This window comes from Elephas maximus, chromosome 2 (assembly GCF_024166365.1).
Source record: "Elephas maximus indicus isolate mEleMax1 chromosome 2, mEleMax1 primary haplotype, whole genome shotgun sequence".
Taxonomy (NCBI): Eukaryota; Metazoa; Chordata; class Mammalia; order Proboscidea; family Elephantidae; genus Elephas; species Elephas maximus.
Window position 1 is genome coordinate 72,199,622 of NC_064820.1, and position 21,987 is coordinate 72,221,608.

At 42.7% G+C, this 21,987-nt stretch overlaps 1 protein-coding gene across 12 annotated transcripts in view; it reads left to right on the forward strand.

The window, feature by feature from the left end:
* Nucleotides 1-20,747, forward strand: part of MAST4 (microtubule associated serine/threonine kinase family member 4) — a 721,413-nt gene extending 700,666 nt beyond the window's left edge. For all 12 annotated transcript variants that reach the window (XM_049864865.1, XM_049864768.1, XM_049864777.1 and 9 more), the window contains 5 exons: nucleotides 140-369; nucleotides 821-943; nucleotides 11,222-11,358; nucleotides 13,609-13,790; nucleotides 14,356-20,747. In XM_049864865.1, the coding sequence (XP_049720822.1) occupies nucleotides 140-369; nucleotides 821-943; nucleotides 11,222-11,358; nucleotides 13,609-13,790; nucleotides 14,356-18,269 (4,586 nt within the window). In that variant the 3' untranslated portion in view covers nucleotides 18,270-20,747. The remainder of the gene's footprint in view (nucleotides 1-139; nucleotides 370-820; nucleotides 944-11,221; nucleotides 11,359-13,608; nucleotides 13,791-14,355) is intronic.
* Nucleotides 20,748-21,987: the final 1,240 nt, after the last annotated feature.

Here is a 21,987-nt window from a genome sequence, read left to right on the forward strand (position 1 = left end):
TTCTTGATTTGGCTATTGGAAATGAAGGGATTTGTTTTGTGACCATGTCCCCAGTCCCAGCAAGGCTGACGTGGTAAGGGCTGGCTGCATGTGTGTCTGGGACCGGGGTCAGTTTTGATGACAGGCTTCTTCGTTGCAGATATGTTTGCTGTTTCTCCACTGGGAAGTCCAATGTCTCCTCATTCGCTATCCTCGGACCCTTCTTCTTCACGAGATTCCTCTCCCAGCCGAGATTCTTCAGCAGTGCCTGCCAGTCCTCATCAGCCCATTGTGATCCACAGTTCAGGGAAGAACTATGGTTTCACTATCCGAGCCATCCGGGTATATGTGGGAGATAGTGACATCTACACAGTGCACCATATTGTCTGGGTAAGACCAGCAGTCTCTGATACTTCTTGCTTTTCGATTCCAGCCAAGTCAGAGAATGAACATACTAGTGGAAGCACAGTTAATATCAAATGTACTTCCTGTTAAGCTTCGTTTGGGACCTGTTTAAGTTTCCTTTTAATGCTCTTCCCCTTTATCTATGTAGTGGAATTGAATTTAGCAAAAATAATTCTTCCTCGTACTTTTTAAAAACCACCTTCTCAATTCACCTGAAAAGAAAATTTTTTTTTTTTTTTTTTTTTTTGAGGCATCCTAGGACTCACCCTGTTTTAGAATAATGACAAATAGTAATAGGGACCATGCCTTTTTGACTTCCCATCAAGAGCTTAGGATCATTTGCTAATTAACTCAGAATATTCTGCCAAAAGAAATAGTAGGCATCAGGGTTGTCATTTGTTTGCTTACGAGTGTATATTCTCCTCTTGGACTTTAGAATGTAGAAGAAGGGAGTCCAGCATGTGAGGCAGGACTGAAGGCTGGTGATCTGATCACGCATGTCAATGGGGAACCAGTGCATGGACTTGTCCACACAGAAGTTATAGAGCTCCTACTAAAGGTATTGTCTTTTTTTACATCATGACCATACAGATGAGACAAGTTGCCAGAAGGAACTAGCAGTAACAAGAGATTGATTTTTTTCCGTGGAACGTCCACACGCACAATCTCATTAATGTGCAAGTATTCAGTTTGCTAAGGTTTAATGTAAAGATATTATGAATTCTCTGGTTTTATATCAGGAAAAAATAGCTTTATATGTCCACATTCACTTCATAATTTAAATTTATTCTCATTCTAAATAAGAGTTGTCTTCGTACGTCACATAGTGAAATCTGTTTGTAAATCACCTATCCTGATCTTCCTCGGGAACAGTCAATAAGCTGTAGTCTGGTATAGTGGAAGACAAAGTGGTATTAAACCATGAGGCTGGATCTAAAGGTTTAACCTGAGAACTGGATTCCTTGTGAAAGACAGACTTGTGAATATATATACATGTTCTATGAATAACAAAAATAAGTGGTAGCGGGAGAAGGAGTTCAGGCAATTTGTTAGGCCTTTTCCCCCCTCAGTCAAATGAATTCGAATAGAGATTAACTTCTATTTAAAATGTAAGCTGAATAAAGTCTATGGAGTAGGTAGATCACAGGAAGCATGAATACCTATATGAGTAAAGGAGAGAGAGAATATATACTCATTGTCTCAGACAATTCTGCTGAGTTATTTGCCACCAGATGACTCTAGATTATAAAGTTATAGCTCTAAATAGGCATCTGGTTTAAAACAAATAAAGGCAACTTTGAGTTTGATTTTTAACTTTTTGGTTTAGAAAATGAAGGCTAATTTATCTGTGATCAAAATGCAATTTCTAATTATAAGGCTATTTTTACAAATTAACAAGCAAATCAAGCTTGTTTCTCAAGCAGTGTGCTTCAGACTTTGTAAGGGAGCTATCATATGTAGAGATGTGAACCATCACTTGAACCTATAACCTATTTAGGGAGACAACAGCATAAATACATACGCTCCTTAGAAATCCTGTGGGCAGTTCTACTTTGTCCTGTAGGGTCACTATGAGTTGGAATCAACTTGAAGGCAGTAGGTTGGTTTGTTTTTTGGTTTTGTTGTTATTGTGTGCTGTCAAGCTGATTCCGACTCATGGCAACCCCATAGGACAGAATAGAACTGCCCCATAGAGTTTACAAAGCTGTAATCTTTATGGAGGAGCCCTGGTGGTGCCGTGGTTAGGCACTTGGCTGATAACTGAAAGGTCGGTGGTTTGAACCCATAGCAGAAAGATGTGACAGTCTGCTTCTGTAACGATTACAGCCTTGAAAACCCTATGGGGCAGTTCTACTCTATCTTATAGGGTATCGATTCGATGGCAGTGGGTTTGTTTGTTTGTTTTTTGGTTTAAATCTTTACAGAAGCAAATTGCCACATCTTTCTACCACGGCGCCACTGGTGGACTCAAACTGCCAGCCTTTTGGTTAGCAGCCAAGCACTTAACCACTGCAACACCAGGGCTCCTATAAATACACATACATCACATAAATGATGTGTATTTTGACTGTTTCTAGAGCACTCACTCTGAGGCAGATACCCTAGTAAATGGTTGGTAACACGGAAGTTAAGGTATGGCCCATGTCCTGAAAATGTACAGGAGATGTAGGTAAACAGGTAAAGTACAACTTAATTAGTCAAGGCCATAGCAGAGGGAGGAATTGAATACTTTGGAGAGAGTAAGAAGGGTCATTACAGAGAAGTGACATTGATCTGAAACTTGACGGGAATTAGGAATTTGAAAGGCACTAAAGGGAAGTGGAAGTGGGTGTACAAAGACTTTGAAAAGCAGTTGCAGTTAAATGACTTTTCTTCTCCCTTCCTTGTCATTCCTTCAGCAATCAAGTGTGTTCTCCAGAAGGTTTGGGGTCCAGCCTAGGTTCCAGGAGTAGTAAATAGTGTCTGTATCCAAAAGTCCAGTGTCAAGAAGTAGATCACAGGAGAGTTATTGCAGTTGATTAATTCACAACATTAATGAGGTTTTTGTTTTGGGCTCAAGCCCTGTTGGGGACTGGGACTGACTAATGCTGTCATCCATACATGTGAGGTATTCCCCTAACTCTAGCCAACATTCTCACAAATGCATGCTATTCATCACTGGGGGGGTAAAACTGAACATTGAGAGAACATTACAGAATCACAGGCAGTGTTGTAAATCATCTTATGGTCAAGCCGAACACACAGCAGATCTTACAACTATCTTGCAGATGGGTTGTGCAGTTAGTATTAAGGTTCCTACATGATCCCTAGTGCCTGGTACATTGGTGGGTACTCAATAAATGATTGTTGAATTGACATGAACCATGGGATTTCTTCTTTGCTTGTTGTCCAGATGTTACCATGAGAGGAGCCAAGTGCCACATGACTACTTTTGTTGGGTCTTGACTCATGTCTTAATGTACATACCAGTGAGTTTGATAGTAAAAGCCTTACGATCTTTGGAGCTAGTTTATAATTCTGCTATATGGCTACTATGTAGAAACAAAGGGCATTTCTGGCACCTATGTGGATAAGACCTGAGTTTGTTAGTTCCATTTGCCATCTATCTCTGATAATATTCTTTGTCCTACTGGAATGTCCAAGAAATGGGAGGCAGATCAGGATTGCTACCTTTGATACCCCTTCACTGTGAAATTCACGTGAAATAACCTCAGCTTCTCCAAGACAAAATTCAAGAAAATGTACAAAGATTCATGACTCTGATTAGCTTCATCTCTTACCTGATCCTATGGTCCAGTGTTGCTCTGTTGCTAGGTCACAGATCTACTCATAGTGAAGAATAGCCCAGGAAAGTTTTTCCCCCTTTATCTTCTATATCCTTTTCCAAGGATGGGGACCCCAAAAGTAGGCAGACAAAGGTGTTTACTATCTCTAAAATGCACCTTGAGCTTTTCTAGAAGCTTGCCTTGACCCCTGGTGTTAGAGAATAAGCCTGTGTTCTGTAGGTGAGCTTTTCTTAGTTGTCTTTCATCTTATGAGAACTTTTTCCGAATCTGGGCATCAGTGACTAGAAGATCAATGGGATTTTACGTGGTAATGTATGTTCTGCCTTCTACATGCTTTATAACAGTATATGCAGAATAATTCCTGCTACAGCATGTCTTGTATCATGTCTGCTCATAAAATCAGAATAATAAATAATAAAATGAATATATATTATATACATGTGCATATATGTATATGTAGCTATATATGAATATATAACCCAAAAAAACCAAATCCATTGCCGTCGAGTTGATTCCAAGTCATAGCACCCCTATAGGACAGAGTAGAACTGCTCCATACAGTTTCCAATGAGTGCCTGGTAGATTCGAACTGCCGACCTTTTGGTTAGTAGCTGTAGCTTTCAACCACTAAGCCACCAGGGTTTCCTGTGAATATATGTATGCATATATATAGGCATTAGTTTATTTTGTTGAAACATAATCATATTCATTATTTGTTTTACAAAATATTTTAAAAATACAGTTCTGGATTTCAAAACCTCTCTTTCTCCTACTATAAAGTTTGAGTGTTCATTTCCCCTAAAGCTGGCAAGATCTTTTAAGAACTGAATGTTTCCATTTTTAACATTTTGCCCTAATCTGGCTGTGGAGTACCTTCCACAACCTAAACCCCTCATTCCTGGGTCTAGTCCACAGGACTAGACTGTGTTGCTGAAATCCAAGCAGAGGATCCTGCCTCTGGTTCATAGAGAAAACACTCCAGAGGAGCAACCAGTGTAATGAAACAAAGAGGATACAAGGGATTTAATTATCGTCTCAGTGAACTGTGTAATCATGCAGCTTTCTTCCAAATTTAGCCAGTGATTCTTGAACAAAGAGCTTAAAGTGACTAGTATCAACACTGGGCTCCTATGTGCCATCATTGATTTAACATCAGTTAAGCAATCCAGTTTTCCTAGATGCTGTTTATATGATATAGCATACTCGCACAGGGGAAAACAGTGGCAATACCAGTGTCTTAGTCATCTAGTGCTGCTGTAACAGAAATACCACAAGTGGATAGCTTTAACAAACAGAATTTTATTCTCTCACACTCTAGTAGGCTAGAAGTCCAAATTTAGGGCATCAACTCCAAGGGAAAGCTTTCTCTGTCAGCTCTGGAGGAAGGTCCTTGTCATCAATCTTCCCCTGGACTAGGAGTTTCTCGGAGTAGGAACCCTGGGTCCAAAGGACGTGCTCTGCTCCCAGTGCTGCTTTTTTGGTGGTATGAGGTTCCCCCTCTTTGTTCGTTTCCCTTTCCTTTTATCTCTTGTAAGATAAAAGGTGGTACAGGCCACACCCCAGGGAAACTCCTTTTACATTGGATTCAAGGATGTGACCTGGGTAAGGGTGTTATATCCCACCCTAATCCTCTTTAATGTAACCTAATCTTACCTCATTAACCACAGGCAGAGGTTAGAATTTACAACACACAGGAAGATTACATGTATCACAAAATGGAGGACAGCCACCCAATACTGGGAATCATGGCCTAACCAAGTTGACACATATTTTGGGGGAACACAATTCAATCCATCACAACCAGGCTATAATCAAAGTGTTAAACCTAATAAGAAGACTGTAAATACTGCAGACATTCTGAAGAAGAGAGAGATGTCTTTCCATCAGGGTGGGCAAGGGTGGCTTTGAAGAGTTAAGTGTTGTCTGAGCAGGACTGTGAAGGATGGATGGAGATCCAGTAATGGAAAGGGGGTGCCGGACAGTCTAGGCAAAATGAAGAAGGTGTGTAAAAATGCAAGGGCGGGAGAGCCCAAGATCTTTGCAGTACATGAGTGGACCAGTGTGCCTAGAGCCTGGGTTCATATGTAGGATAAACTGTGCAAGATGCCTGGGGCTAGACTGTGAAGAGTGAGAATTAGAGCTTAGGCACAAGTATGCAGGTGGAGCACCATTTCACCATCTGCCTTTTGCAGAGAAGGAAATGTAAAAGCAGTTTGAGTGAGTTACCCATGACCAGCCGATAAGCTAATGTACAGCCAGACTGAGAGAAGAAAGGGGATGTACCGACTTCTGCTATTGTATTTAGTTCAGGCAGCTTAAAATAATTTCCCTCCTACTGTGCACTAATCATACAAATAGCTTAAAGTAAATGTGAACTAATTGAACATTAACAGCATACTGGCTCCATTTTTTTTTTGTTGTTATTTTTTAAACAAGTGCTACAGAATTTCTCTAGTAAGAGGCCACTCATTCTTTAAAAGAAGTTAACTGGTGGTGAACCAACCCAGTAAGCCACACTGAGCTGAGTCCAGGTAACACTCACTGTAGCTGAATAGATCCACCAGGTGGCAGGCTTCACAGTTCTCACCTATTCTCTGGAAAGTTATTTTTCCGATATTTAGCATTTGTTTAATCATGATTTGCACTCTGCATCCTTCATGTCTGTACTGCTTCTTAAGGAAGCTGTATTTCAGTGTATTTCTATAAGTCAAATGAAGTATCCTCTGGAGCCCCTGTATTTAGAAACAGGGGAGATCTGGGTTTAGTTTTTATAGGGAAAGGGGACATTTGTACAGAGCCTAGTAATGCACTCTAATTAAGCAAGGCCTACAGTGTTGGAAACCCTGGTGGCGTAGTGGTTAAGTGCTACAGCTGCTAACCAGAGGGTCAGCAGTTTGAATCCGCCAGGCGCTCCTTGGAAACCCTACGGGGCAGTTCTACTCTGTCCTATAGGGTTGCTGTGAGTTGGAATCAACTCGATGGCACTGGGTTTGGTTTGGTTTTTTGGTTTAGTCTTACTGTGGGGCCCTGATGGTGTAGTGGTTAAGCGTTTGGCTGCTAACCAAAAGGTTGGCCATTGAAATCCACCAGCTACCCCTTGGAAACCCTATCGGATAGTTCTATTCTGTCCTGTAGGGTTGCTGTGAATCTGAACCAACTCAGTGGCAACGGGTTTTTGTTTGCTTTAGTCTTACTATTTTCCAATGAGAAATGTTCAGTATTTATATTATGTTTATCTTACACAGTGTTTGTGATCTTTTTATAGCTCCATAATTTCTTCTTGACAGTCTGATACTTTGACCATTAATCGTGTCAGTCAAGTCCCTTGTTCACTCATGACCACTCATTAAGTACAAGCCATGTACTCTGTTGGGCCCAGGAGAGGTGGAGAGGATCAGAGGTTTACCTGCCCAAAAGGAACGTGATTTGGTAGGAAGGGCACTGGAGGTGAGGGGACAGGAGAGCCAGGCTTGGGCTCTTCCACCGGGCTCTGTGAGCTTGGGGCATAAGTTCAGTATCTCTGAATCTGTTTTACTTACCTATAAAGCAAGGATAGTAGTCCCTTCCTGCCTCGTGGAGATGTTGTGAAAGAAACAACTCTGGTTAATTGGTCATAAAAATAAGAGAATGTATGTGAAAAAAATCTTTAAAAATCAAAATGTGCTTTTCCAATGCCAGGTGGTTTGGTTAGCCTCTTGTAGACACAGACACAAACATCAATGTTGAATTATATTAGAAGAGGTTAGAATTCTGCTTATGCTTAAGTGGGTCATGTGATGGCTAGAAAACCCCAGTGATCATTCTGGCTTTGTGTGTCCACGCAGAGTGTGACTGTGGGAAAGGACTGCAGTGAAAGTCCTTGAAAGGTGAGCTTCCAGCCAAGGTTGTTGCCCCTTTCATTCACCTAAGGCATAGGGGGAAAAAAAATTGAGCATGGCTCATTCAGTTTGTACAGAGAGGACCCTGTTCTAAAGAACCCTCACTGGCAGAACTTACATGCTTAAAAGCTGGGTTTTCTGTTTAAAGAATAGAATACCAATCTATACTATCAAATAAAAGTTTGTTTTTAAAGTTTTGGCACTAGCATATGGAATGTATAACTTATTCTTTAAAAATGAAAAAAAAAAATTCTCTTGTTCAAGTTCAAATCCCATTTCTCTAAAATATTTCTTACAAATATGACATTAGGTATGGGATCATATATTCTTATATAAAGAACTTAAATCAATAATAAAAATACTGAGACTTTCCAGTACTAAGATGGATATAAGACATGAACAAATAATTCCCCAAAGAAATGCAAATGACCAAAATAAATAAGAGACAGTGCCCAGCCTTGTTAATAGTCAAGGAACAAAAATTAAAACAAGATATCATTTTTACCTATAGTATTGATAAGCTGTTTAATGTTAATACTCAGTTCAAGCCTGTGATAAAATAGGTGCTCATACGTTGCTGGCAGGAGTATAAATTGACACAACGTTTCAGGAGAACAGTGTGTCAGTATGTACTAACAGTCTTTAAAAACTTCAGATAGACTCTTTGATTTTGGTTTATCTAATCTTATTACATAACCTCTGGAAAATGTCAGAGATTAGGACAATGATTTATGGATTGTTGTTGTTGTTGTTGTTAGGTGCCATCCAGATGGTTCTGACTCATAGCAACCTTATATACAACAGAATGAAACACTGCCTGGTCCTATGCCATACTCACGGTCATTGCTATGTTTGAGCCCATTATTGCAGTCACTGTGCCAGTCTATCCTGTTGAGGGTCTTCCTCTCTTTCCCTGACCCTCTACTTTACCAAGCATGATATCCTTCTCCAGGGACTGGTCCCTCCCGATAACATGGCCAGAATACATGAGGCAAAGACTCATCATCCTCACTTTTAAGGAGCATTCTGGCTCTACTTCTTCCACGACAGTTTTGTTTGTTCTTCTGGCAGTCCATGGTATATTCAATATTTTGCACTAACATTATAATTCAAAGGCATTAACTCTTCTTTGGTCTTCCTTATTCATTGTTCAGCTTTCGCATGCATATGAGGTCATTAAAAATACCACAGCTTGGGTCAGGCGCACCTTAATCCTCAAAATGACATTCTTGTTTTTTAATCCTCTAAAGAAGTCTTTTTAAACAGATTTGCTCAGTGCAATACGTCATTTGATTTCTTGACTGCTGCTTCTGTTGGTATTGATTATGGATCCAAGTAAAATGAAATCCTTGACAACTTCAATATTTTCTCATTTTATCATGATGTTGCTGATTTATGGATAAGGATATGTATTTCAATTCTCATAAGAATTGAAAAATGAGTAACAATAGCAATAGGGAAATAGCTAAATACATTTTAATTCACCCATGTGATAGAAAAATATTATACAGAAAAAACAACTTGACCAAGGCACGGTCATGGAAGCTTCATAGACATATCCAAACTCCCTGGGTGACCAAAATTACTGGTCTGAGGGCTGGGGACCGTGGTCTCAGGGGATATCTAGCTCAATTGGCATAACACAGTTTATAAAGAAAATGTTCTACATCCTACTTTGGTGTGTAGCATCTGGGGTCTTGAAAGCTTGTGAGCAGCCACCTAAGGTACTCCACTGGTCCCACACCTTCTGGAGCAAGGGAGAATGAAGAAAACCAGAGACACGAGGGAAAGATTAGTCCACAGGGCTAATGGACCACAACTACCAGAGCTTCTACCAGTCTGATACCAGTACAACTAGATGGTGCCTGGCTACCACCACCAACTGCTGTGACAGGGACCACAATAAAGAGTCCTGGACAGAGCTGGAAAAAAATTATAGAAAAAAATTCTAACTCAAAAAAAAAAAAAAAAAAGGCCAAACTACTCATCTGACAGAGACTAGAGAAGCCCCATGAGTATGGCCCCCAGACACCCTTTTAAGTCAGTACTGAAGTTACTCCTGAGGTTCACACTTCAGCCAAAGACTAGACAGGCCCATAAAACAAAATGAGACTAAATGGGCACACCATTTCAGGGACAAGGACAAGAAGCCAAGGTTGAGAAGGGGAGAATGTTGACACATCGTGGGGTCGGCAGCCAGTGTCACAAAATAATATGTGTATTGTTTAATGAAAAACTAATCTGCTCTGTAAACCTTCATCTAAAGCACAATTTAAAAAATATGCAGAAAAAGTCATGTTTTTAAAGAATAACCAATGGTGAAGGGAAATTTTATCAAAATTATTTCAGGTGAAATAAGCAGAACCCAGAAAACAAAACTACAAATACAGTAAAATTAAACTTATGTTTATAAAATGTATGTGTATTTAAATATATGTCTTTAAATGTGCATATTTATGCATCCCTGTAAAAAGACCAGTAAGAAATACACTGAAATATTACTAGTGGTAGCAAAATAGTAGTCTTCTAGTGATTTTTTTTTTTAATTTTATTTTATACTTTACTATTTTCTTCTTATAATGGACCTGTATTACTTTCTAAATCAGGGGAAACAAAATAGACATTAACATTAAAATAGTCACTTCCTCTTCTTTTGGTCCCCTGATAATCCTACCATATTTAACTCCCCATGAATTGGTACCACTTAGAGCTGAGTTGCTAGGTTTTTTCCTAGGTGTAGGCCTGTAAAAAAGGCTCTTTTCATACTTTGTGTATTTTCAAGTTAATCAGGGCCATTCCTGACTTTGAAAGGACAATGTTTGTCCCCTGGTTATTAAGAAATTCAAGAAAAAGTAACTGATGCCACGGTGACTGGGGTTTCAAGCCTGTCTACCTGCCCTGGTCACCACTCAACCTGGCTTCTGACTCCATTATCAAACCCATCCCCAGGGCCTGCCCAGTGAGCCCCTGTGCTGGGACTGAGTGAAAAGACACAGAAACCCACTGGGAATTATCTCACCTTTCAGGACTCAGTTAAAGAGAGGCCATTTTGTACTGGCTGGCATAAATGTTCCAGCTCTGCAAACTGACAGGTTTTATGGAGGCAGAAAAGGAACCCTTTAAAATAATTAAATATAAAAGTCCCATTCAATTGTGCAACTCTATGATTTCCAGGCCAAGGGAAAATATAAACAGGAAAAAAAAGAAAAATAAATCAACCAAGAGCAGACAGCCTCTGGGCACATTTATACTCAATACATATGGACGAAGATAACTGTTATTTATAGAGCCCCTCTCCTGTGTCATATTTGGTGCTAAAGGCTTTAAAAACTTGATCTTAATTAATCTTCATGAGCTCTATGAGATAGGTGTGGTTATATTGTTAGATAGTAAAGGAAATCAAGGAACAAGAAGGATAAACAATCTGCTGAGGTCTCAGAGCTCGGATTTGAACTCAGCTCTGAGGATTCCAGAGCCTGCCCTCTTAAATAAACTTCACGTTTCGACTTCCACCCAGTTTTAATACTAAAAGGTTATTTAGAAATGGGAAGCCTTATAAGTATATGCTCATATGTATTTTTATTTTCTTTGAATCTCTTATCTCTGTTCTGATCTTGTTTCATCAGGGTATTTCTCTTTAATGCTGCCTCTCTCTCCCTTTTTTTTTTTTAGAGTGGAAATAAGGTGTCAATCACTACTACCCCATTTGAAAACACATCAATCAAAACAGGACCAGCCAGGAGAAACAGCTATAAGAGCCGGATGGTGAGGCGGAGTAAGAAATCTAAGAAGAAAGAAAGTCTAGAAAGGTTAGTTAAATAGTATTCTTTGCAATTTTGGTGTGTACCCATGTTGGAGAAAAGTTACACCTTACTTAATTTAAATGCCTACACATAAGAAAGATCTATTTCTCTGTAAGAAATTTTATGGTATGGTTCATATATATTTATACATTAAAGCTCATATTCATAGTTTCATTATTTTTCATAGTAAAAGGATTTACATATTTACATTGTAGAAAGATTTAGATTGCTTTTTATCATGTGTGGGTACCATGAAAAGCCCTTTGCTGATTTTTAAGCCTTTAGACTTCATTTCAGTTGAACTGGATTTGAGGAACTCAATCTTTAGGCAGTTTTTAATATAAATCTACATTTAATGATGTCCTTTACATTTTTTACATTATCTGTGGAAACCCTGGTGGCATAGTGGTTAAAAGCTATGGCTGCTAACCTAAAGGTCTGCAGTTCGAATCTACCAGGCACTCCTTGGAAACCGAATGGGGCAGTTATACTCTGTCCTATAGGGTCGCTATGAGTCGGAGTTGACTCGACTGCAACAGGCTTGGGTTGGGCTTTACGTTATCTAAAAACAAACAGTTGTGCTTTTTTAAATCCCAGGCATTCTAAAATAACTAGACCTTTAAAGCTTCCAAATAAGCCTAGAAGTCAAAGGGCTTTATTTTACTGACTGAAAATGTAACTAACTTGCACGTGTATGCAGTCTGGGCAGTAATGATGAGTATCTTATGCTCTATACAGACAGATACTAGCAAGATTTGTGTATGCATTTCTGGTAGAAATATTTCTTGTAAGACAGCTCTCCATGTAATAACAAAACATTCCCTCCATTATCCACTTGGATCTAATGCAGCTGACCATATTAAGAGGATTTTTGTTGGTCGAAATGGAGAAAAACGGGCAAATGGAAAGGAAATGATACATTAACTGCAGGAAAAAGAAAATATATAAGACAGAGAATATAATTATGCTTTACATGGCCTAGCTGTGAACAATTTTTATAATGTAAAATAAAGAAAACACCAGCTATTTTTTCTACCCAGAAAGTTTGGCTTAAACATCTTGGGAAGAATAGAAAATGGGAGGTATACTTGGTCAGAAGGCAGAAGGGGATTGTTTAAGAGGATTTCATCCTCCCCTTTTTTAGTAGGAAATGAACATAATTTCTAAAACTGAAAGATTTTAAAAATACCTGTCTAGCACATTATTTAGCAATATCAAATCAAGTAGGAGAAGAAACAGCTAAAAGGGTAGAAAGCAGTTTCTCTGGGGAGTGGGGAAAAAGCTGAGCAGGGGAGTTGCTGTTTTCCATTAGAAGCTCATAGAACTCTTTGACTTTGTAGCCCAAGTACATTTATTTCTTTGATTGCAATTACACACATACACTCAAATTCTGGGATCCTTCTTTTATGTTGTGTTTTATATTTTGATTGTGCTTTAAGTCACATAGAATAAATCGTTTCAAGGGTAGCACTGTTGAAACTTTCTGTTGCAGTTTAGCAGAGGTGTCAGGCTTCTGTGGTGGTCAACGAATCCTGTGTGGCAGCAGGCACTTACAGGCCGTTCACAGCTGGGCTTTTTGCTTCGAGATGTGCTCACTGAGCACTGAATGCGTTTTGGCTTCTACAGCTGCTGCAGAGTTTCTGCTGTGCTGCTGATATGACAAGTTTTAGTTTCCCCTTTCTTAGGTTTTCTATTGAAATATACAGCCTACATTGTATACAGTTAGGGATGTTCAAGAGCCCACAATGAGATCAGCACAGCGCACACCCTGAGTCAATAAAACCCCTGCCCAGTGTATCACCATTGAAGAATTCTCTATCCAAGATAATGGCCTTTCTTCCAGAGATTTAGTTTGCATGATCTTGTGATTAAACTGCATCCATGTATTAGGGGGCAGGTCCTCAGAAGCTTTCAGGCAAAGAACATCCTCCTCACAAACCTAATAAGTAATTGAATATATTTTTAATATATGTATCTTCCCCCAACTGTTCTTAAAGGGGTTGGAATTAATAGAGTCTCCATTTTATACAATTAAAGAATAGTCCTTTATAAGTCATAAAAATAGCTTTTAAATATAAAAGTGATATCCTATTCTTTAAAATTACTGGGGCTGCCATCATATCAGTGCCTCTGACAGAGACTTGTTAAATTGAGTACACTGGTATTGTGGGCAAGCAGGAGTAATTCTGCAAATGGAACTGGGATAGAGTTGGTCTGGCTTGTCTTCTGATCTGTTTCCTTTTATTTTCATTCTAGGAGGAGATCTCTTTTCAAAAAACTAGCCAAGCAGCCTTCTCCTTTACTCCATACCAGCCGAAGTTTCTCCTGCTTAAACCGATCCCTCTCTTCGGGAGAGAGCCTCCCGGGTTCCCCCACCCACAGCTTGTCTCCCCGATCTCCCACGCCAAGCTATCGCTCCACACCTGACTTCCCGTCTGGTGAGTGAGACTCCTGGGCTCGATAGCAGAGACACAGAGGAGGTCAACAGCATGATCTGAGGTCCTGAAGATGTGGAACTAATTCTAGCTGAAGGAAAGAAGTCTGAGGGTGTAAACAATGTAGAACAGGATTTATAGGGAGGTCACAGGTTTTTTTGTCATAGGTGGTGGCTATTCTGACCACTAAAATAAGACAAGAAAGGGGGAGTCTTTGCTTAGGAGGCATTGAGTTTATGTTAATGGTGGTTGAATAATTTGGAAAAGGATAGTGATAATGGTTACACAACATGAAGAATGTAATTAATGTCACTGAATTACATATGTAGAGATAGTTGAATTGGTGAATATTTTGTTTTGCATATTTTCACCACAGTAATTATCAATAAATAAGAAAAATTGGATTAAACCTCAGTGGGGGGAGCTTTATCTGAAAAGCATTAGAGTTAGATGCTGAGACAATTTGCTAACCTTTCCTGACCCTCCCTAAAGCAGTCTGAGCTGGAAAGGTGGGAAGGAAAGGGAAGATAACCGTGGATACTCACAGTGTTCCATTTTTCTCCCACAGGTACTAACTCCTCCCAGAGCAGCTCCCCAAGTTCTAGTGCCCCCAACTCTCCAGCAGGATCAGGGCACATCCGGCCGAGCACTCTCCATGGCCTGGCCCCCAAACTCAGTGGGCAGAGGTACCGGTCCGGAAGGCGTAAATCAGCCGGCAGCATCCCACTTTCCCCCCTGGCCCGGACACCCTCTCCAACTCCCCAGCCTACCTCCCCGCAGCGGTCACCATCGCCTCTGTTGGGACACTCACTTGGCAATTCCAAGATCGCTCAAGCCTTCCCCAGCAAAATGCACTCCCCTCCCACCATCGTCAGGCACGTTGTGAGGCCCAAGAGCGCAGAGCCCCCACGGTCCCCACTGCTCAAGCGCGTGCAGTCGGAGGAGAAGCTCTCGCCCTCCTATGGCAGTGACAAGAAGCACCTGTGTTCCCGCAAGCACAGCCTGGAGGTGACCCAGGAGGAGGTACAGCGGGAGCAGTCGCAGCGGGAAGCCACCTTGCAGAGCCTGGAGGAGAACGTGTGTGATGCTCCGTCCCTCAGCCGTGCCAGACCCGTGGAGCAAGGCTGCCTGAAACGGCCCGTCTCCAGGAAGCTGGGGAGGCAGGAGTCTGTGGACGACCTGGACCGAGAGAAGCTGAAGGCCAAGGTGGTGGTGAAGAAACCAGAGGGCTTCCCTGAGAAGAAGGAGTCCCGCCAGAAATCCCACGGAGCCAGTAGTGATTTGGAAACTCTCACTGCCTTTAGACTGGAGGAGAGAGAGAGGAAAATCTTCCCCAAGGCATTGGAAAGATCAAATCACTTTGAAAACAAAGCCAGCATGCAAGAGGCCCAGTCTACGGGCAGCCTGCTAAAAGATGCTCTTCACAAGAAGGCCACCGTGCGGGCTAGCGAGAATGTGGCCTCAGACACCACAACATCTGGCTACAGCTCTGCTCCTGGGGAGCATGGCCAGGGAGCAGGGGACTTCAAACGTGTCTCGCCTCCTGGCACCCTCCAAGATGGTCTCTCCCACTTCCCTGACAGGTCAGCCCCTGGGAAGGGTGAAAACACAGAGAAGGCCGCCCAGGCCAAGGAGTGTCTCCGCTGTGAGAAATTAGACAGCAAGCTTGCCAATATCGATTACCTCCGAAAGAAAATGTCATTTGAAGACAAAGATGACAGCCTCTGCCCTGTGTTGAAGCCCAAGATGGCATCAAGCACCCATGACTGCCTGCCAGGGAACTCAGTCCGGCCTGTGGCTGGGCCGCAAGAGGCCCCACCAGCTGCTGAGGGCCGGGCGTTTATCAGCAGTGCCCATACAGCTCAGATCAGCGCTGTCACCTTTGTTCCTCTCAAGGCCTTAACTGGCCGGGTAGACAGTGTGGCCGAAAAGCCAGGCTTGGTTGCTTCTGAGTCCCCTGTCAGGAAAAGCCCCTCTGAGTATAAGCTGGAAGGTCGGTCTGTTTCCTGCCTGAAGCCAATTGAGGGCACTTTGGACATTGCTCTCCTGTCCGGACCTCAGGCCTCCAAGACAGAACTGCCTTCCCCAGATCCTGAACAGAGCCCCAGTCAGGGCAGTGACATGGGGCTGTCCACACCAATGGCTCTGCCTGGCAGCCCTGCAAAGGCCGAGACTGCCAGTCAGAGGGAGCCTTCGTCTGCCAGCTTGAAGTTGCATAAGTCCTACCTGATGGAGACTCGGTTCCAGCCACCTGCCCGGGGCCTCCAGAGCTCCCCAGCAGCTTCTCAGCCTGACCCAGAGCTAAAGTGGGACAGGAAAGTCTCCCATCCCACCTCCAGGGGCCTGGTGACAGTCATGGAAAATGATCCTCAGCAGAGAGAGGGCAATGCCACCAGACACCAAGACCACACCCCTCATGCCAATCTCCCCTTCCCGGGACAGAACCTCCACAGTGCCACTGGGAGCCCAGACCCAGCCATGCCCCCTGGCCTCCTGCTCTCCAAAGGGACGCCCTCCAGGGAGAAGCCCGGCCTGAGAGAATCATCTGAAAGGGGCCCTTCCACAGCCAGAAGTGAGCGGTCTGCTGTGAGGGCTGATGGCCGCCGAGACCCTTCCACAGAGCTCTACCCTCCAGAAACTGCTAAAACTAGTGACAACTCCAAAAATCTCCCATCGGCCGGGAAGACCCACCTAGATTTCTACATACAAGCCCAGACCATGGAGAAGGCTTGGGGGCCTTGTGGGAAAACAAACCACAAGGAAGGTCGAGGTGAGACAAGGCCACTGTCCAGAGAGGACTCCTCTTTGCACTCCACTGGGATTCCCTGTGAAAAAGAGCTGAACAAGGTCAGAAGTGTCATGGAACCCAAGCCTGAAGCCCCTCTACCCAGGCGGCCTCTGCAGCCACCAGGAATTGAGAGTGGGAAGACTGAGAAGCTCTCTGGTTTCCCATCTTTGCAGAAAGACAGTCCCAAGGAATCTGAAAGGAAAGATCAGCCTCTACAGAAACACCTCAGCGGTAACCCTCAAACCCCAGTGACCACCAAAGAACTCCCTGGCTTGGCCACTCGGCAACCATGCAGTCCACCAAGCCATTCCTCAGGCAAAGAGTCAGGAATCAAGCCCAGTGTTGCAGAACTCAGCCCGGGCCCCCAGGACCCTTCCAAGCCTGTTGCTGTGTACAGTGAAAGCAGCAGCCACAAGCCCAGGCCTGGCCCTGACCCATGCCCACCAAAGCCTAAACACCCAGAGAGGCCCCTCCCCTCCCAAAAAGCAAGCATGGGAGCTACAAAGGGCAAAGAGCCTGTCCAGCAGCCCCTCAGCAGCTCCAGCAGAGAGGGAAAGAACAGCGGTAAGGGGATGTTGGATATGTTCCCTGCCATCCCAGGCTCCCAGAACAAAGCCAGCGATGTGATCGGCCAGGGAGAGAGTGGGCCCTCCCTCCCATTGCAGATGGAAGGGGGCCCTCTAGACCCTAAGCCAAAACCCACCAGTGGTCTTCGTTCCCCAGAGGTGTTGGAGAAGCCCATGCATTTGCCAAGGCAAGGATACCCAGGCTTTGGTGAGTCGGTTGACCAGAAACTTCCCACTGTCAGTGAAAAGCAAACCCTGTCTCCAAAGCATCCCAAACCATCCACTGTGAAAGATTGCCCTGCTCTGTGCAGACAGACAGACAAGAGTCCAGGTCAGCAGGCCATCACTACAGACAAGAAGTCTGAAGGTAAAAAATGCACAGAAGCACTTTATGTTCCATCAGAGAGCGGGAAGCTAGAGGCCAGCCTTTCCCTTACACACAGTGAGGCCAGGCTGAAAGGTGCAGAGAGGCCAGCCGCGGTGGTAGGGAAGGGTTTCCCAGAGGCCAAGGGGAAAGGACTGGGTCCCCAGAAGTCCCTGACAGAGGCAAGCAAGCCTGGCGGCATGAAACGGTCGCCCTCGGCCACTGGGCAGAGTTCTTTCCGATCTGCTGCCCTCCCGGAGAAGTCTCTGAGCTACTCCTCCAGCTTTCCAGAAGCCAGACCAGGAGGCCAGGAGGCCTCTACGACTAGCAGCGACACCTCTTCTGCCAAGGCCAATGGGGGCATGGCTGAGCCCACAGTCCCCAGCAACAGTGACCATAAGAAGTCCCTGTCAGGGGGGAATGGCAGAACCCAGATGACAAAGAGTGACTCTTTGCCATCCTTTCGGAGCTCCACCATCACTGTAGAGTTAAGCCACCCCGACGCCAACCTGGGTGGGGGCACTGGCCACCGGGACAGGGCCCTCTCAGTGACTGCCACTGTAGGTGAAACCAAAGGGAAAGAGCCTGCCCCAGCCCAGCCTCCTACAACCAAGAAACAGAATGTGGGCAGAGAAATGGCCAAGCCAGCCCCAGCTCCAAACACTGACCGCCCCCTCACCCTTTCTTCTGAGAAGGACTTTGTGGTGCGGCAGAGACGGGGGAAAGAGAGTTTGCGGAGCAGTCCTCACAAAAAGGCCTCATAATGGGGCTGGACCCGGGGGCAGGACTGTGCAGACCCAGCCTGAATGTGTAACTGTGTCTTGACTACCTTTCTTAACCAGCACTGTGTGGGGGTTTCTGCCAGGCAGAGCGGGGAGCCTCAGTAAGGAAGGGGAGAGGGAAAGACAGAAAGAGGGGACCCTCTTCCAAATGCCTTCCCAATTTTAACCGGTAAAACTGTTACCATATAGTGTTTGTATAAAAAGACAAAAATACCTTTACAGTTGAGGTTGTTGAGGAAAAAAGATTTTCTCTGTAAATATCTAGCAATGTGTTTGGTTTTGAATGTAGAGTCTATACCTTGCTGCTGATTGCGTTGTTTACTACAGCTTTGTTGGGGTTTTTTTTTTAATAAGATTTTTGCGTAGCTATCATAATGTAGTAATGAAGCAAAATGGTTAAAACTGGGTGTGTGTATAAATATACATGCACCTACCTTCATATATATGCACATCCACACACACGTTTTGGTCTGTGGTTTAATAGATTATTTCGAGGTGACATTTTTATAAGTTAAAACATTCTAAGTAGAGTTAAAGATGAAAGAAAGCCCTAAATACAGTAGATTGTGAGTTTTTATGTGTATTTTTAACCAGAGATTTTGATAGTACTGTTATCTGGCTACCTGTATTTCCAGATCGAAAGCAAGAATTACTCTTAATCACTGCATTTGGAATCTTCCTCCATTAGGAATGGCCAGAACAAATGGAGTTAGCCATTTGCATGTCACAGTCATCCTAATGGCCATTTGATCTTGGGTCCAACTGTCTGAAAGGCCAGTTGTCCTTGTCTGTGGTTGTGTGTGTTGAGCCTCCACCCTAGGTGGAGCGGGAACTGTAAACACACGTCAACTTCATTTCTGTTCTTTTTCTTTCCCTTCTTTTCGCACTCTTACACTCAGGCCTTTATGCTGTGAGTCACTAGTCCAAGAAGCACACGTTTTGTAGTTGTCCTGCACCAGCCCTGCTCTTGAATATGAAGGAAAATTACTGACTGCACACAAATCGGCTAGTACTTAGGGTCGAGTAATAACCATCAGGCATTGGAAGAGGTTTTAAATTTGCTTTTTGGAGGAAAAGAAGGGGGGTGGATTTTTGGCATCATAGCATACTGTATAAAGAAATAATCAGGACATCAGATACATTTTAATACATAGCTGGGGCCTTATGTTGTAGATGAAGCTTGCTGTTTTTAGCAAGTTCCTGGGGTTCACATTCATATCTGATGCATCGAGTAGCTCCATACGTTTCATAACATGATCTTTATTATTTGTATGCAAAATAATACTGTGTTTGTTAATAAAGAGCAGCATTTTTGTAACACACTGACTTGTTGGAGCTATTTGGTGCTTGAATGTGACTGTCCTTTTTACTTTTGCTAAGCCTTATTTAAATTTTCTATACCGTGAAATATGTAGAATTTATCAAATCATTTTAGCGCTGAGGGGTTTTTGTTTGTTTGTTTTTTGTTGCAGTTTTTCCAGTGGCTTGTTTTGTTTTATAAGATGGCACTTGCTGACATAAGTACTAAGGCACTGGGAGAAAATACACACAAATAAGTATTTATAAGATGCTTGGGATCTATGGCAGAATTCGTTGCTTTATCTGTTCTTGTGTAAGAGAGAAAAAAAAAAAATCCCAATAAATAACTAATCCGGCACCTCAGGCTATACAGTTGTTCATCTGAGCATCATCTTACGGCCCTGTGGATTGTAAATCAACTAGCAACACTGACATAATGAAAGCAACTCTTTCGGTTGTCCTTCATTGTAAAAGGAGTTGGCAATGGCAAGAAAAAAGAAAAAAGTTCCCTCCTTGCACCTAAATATATTTTCCTAAGTGGTTTTAGCCATTTCCCGTCACTACTTTTTGAAACTGTAGAAGAAACAAGTATTTTACAAGAACCTAGATGGGTTTCAAAAGTGGTCTCAACATTTATAATGCGTATCTGTGTTTGGCGGTTGTCGTAACCCAGTCCTTCTGCACTCAGATATCAGGACAGGTCTATCGGGAAGACAGTTTATGGTTTACAGCCTTTGCTTTTTAACTGTCCAGTTTCCTTTAAAGCACAACTAGCTCCTTGTTTACAAATGATATTTTTATGTATATTTTGTATAGGGTATTATCATTTTGCCAAATATGTTTTTTTGCATTTTGGATGAGTAAAGAGTACTTAAGGTTGCATTCATGTAATACCTGTTTGTTGTTGTAAACCTCTCCAGTCAGCTGGTAGAAATTCTCCTAACTGTGTTCTATTTGGTCAGTCTCTGTGTGATTGTAAGATGTGCTCCTTGGTAGTACTCCCAGCTGTAGATTTACCAGCTTAAAAGTTTGTTAGGATCTGTGCAATAAAGTGTTTGCAGTCTTATTTTCTCTAAGAAACTCCCTATGGATCTCATAATTGTTGTATATTGAATAAATATTTATACTTATGCAGTTGCATAACATTGAAATAAAAATTTAGCATGAAAAGATAATGACTAATAAGTTTTTTTTTTCCCTCCCATATGCATATACACATCCCTCACCTCCTAAATGTTACTATTATGGGAAGTGTGGATTTTTGCAAATTGCCTTTTGCTGCATGGACTGGTTTGCTAATTTTTTTTACTTACACAAACATAGTCCATTCTTCAAGATTAAGTCCTCTGTTAAGTTTTTTTTTTTTTTTTAAATCAACCTTCTTCCTTGCCCACAGCTTACCAATTCCACACTATGTTCGCCATATGGTCACAGGAAAAGAGGTGTTCTTTCTGAGTGATGCTACCTCCTCTGATTCTCCCAAGATCTCGTTCCATCAATTATCATTGTTTCCCCTTCCCTTCCCCCACCCCCATCTCTTTCCTTTAGGAAAATCTTTTTCTTGACCTTGCCATTCCCCTCTTTCCCTGCTCAGCCGACTTCCCAAAAGAAGAGTCCACACTTGGTATTTTCAGCTCTTCACATCGCTCCTTACTCTGCTGTCATCTGACTTCAGCCCACCACACCACTGGCATTGCTCTGGCAAAGGTCACCAATAATACACAAAGCTGAATCCAAAGCCCGCTTTTCAGGGCATCACATGCAGTAAGTAGACCATCTTCTCCTTGAATAGAGAGGAATGTCGGTCTTCCTTGACACCACACTCCTCTCTTCTAGTTCTCTTCAACCTTCTTTTACCTATTCTTTTCTGTCTCTTTTGATGGTTTCTCTTCTTCCTCCTCTGGTGCTTCCCAGAGTTCTTGCTTGGTCTCTGGGCATTTCTCCGTGGACATTCCATTCACTCAAGGGCATGTCTCCTTGGCTCCTCCTCAGACATCTCAAATTCAAAATCAAAAAAAAAAAAAAAAAAAACCATTGCCGTCGAGTCTATTCCGACCCTGTAAGACAGAGTAGAACTGCCCAGTAGGATTTCCCAGGAGCACCTGGTGGATTCGAACTGCTGACCTTTTGGTTAGCAGCCATAGCTCTTAACTATACCACCAGGGTTTCCTTTTCTCTCAAGGCACCCTCTATTCCCCATGTTCCATCCAACCCAGATCCTAGACTTCTACCTAAACTCTTCGGTCTCCCATCACATTAAATAATCACCAAGTCCCACCGATTTAATGGAATATTTATCTGTGCAATCCATCCCCCCCTCACTATTCTGCCACCGACAGCCTTAGTTTAATCTGTCATATTTTCTCTCTCAGATTACTTCAACAACCTCCTAATTGGTCTC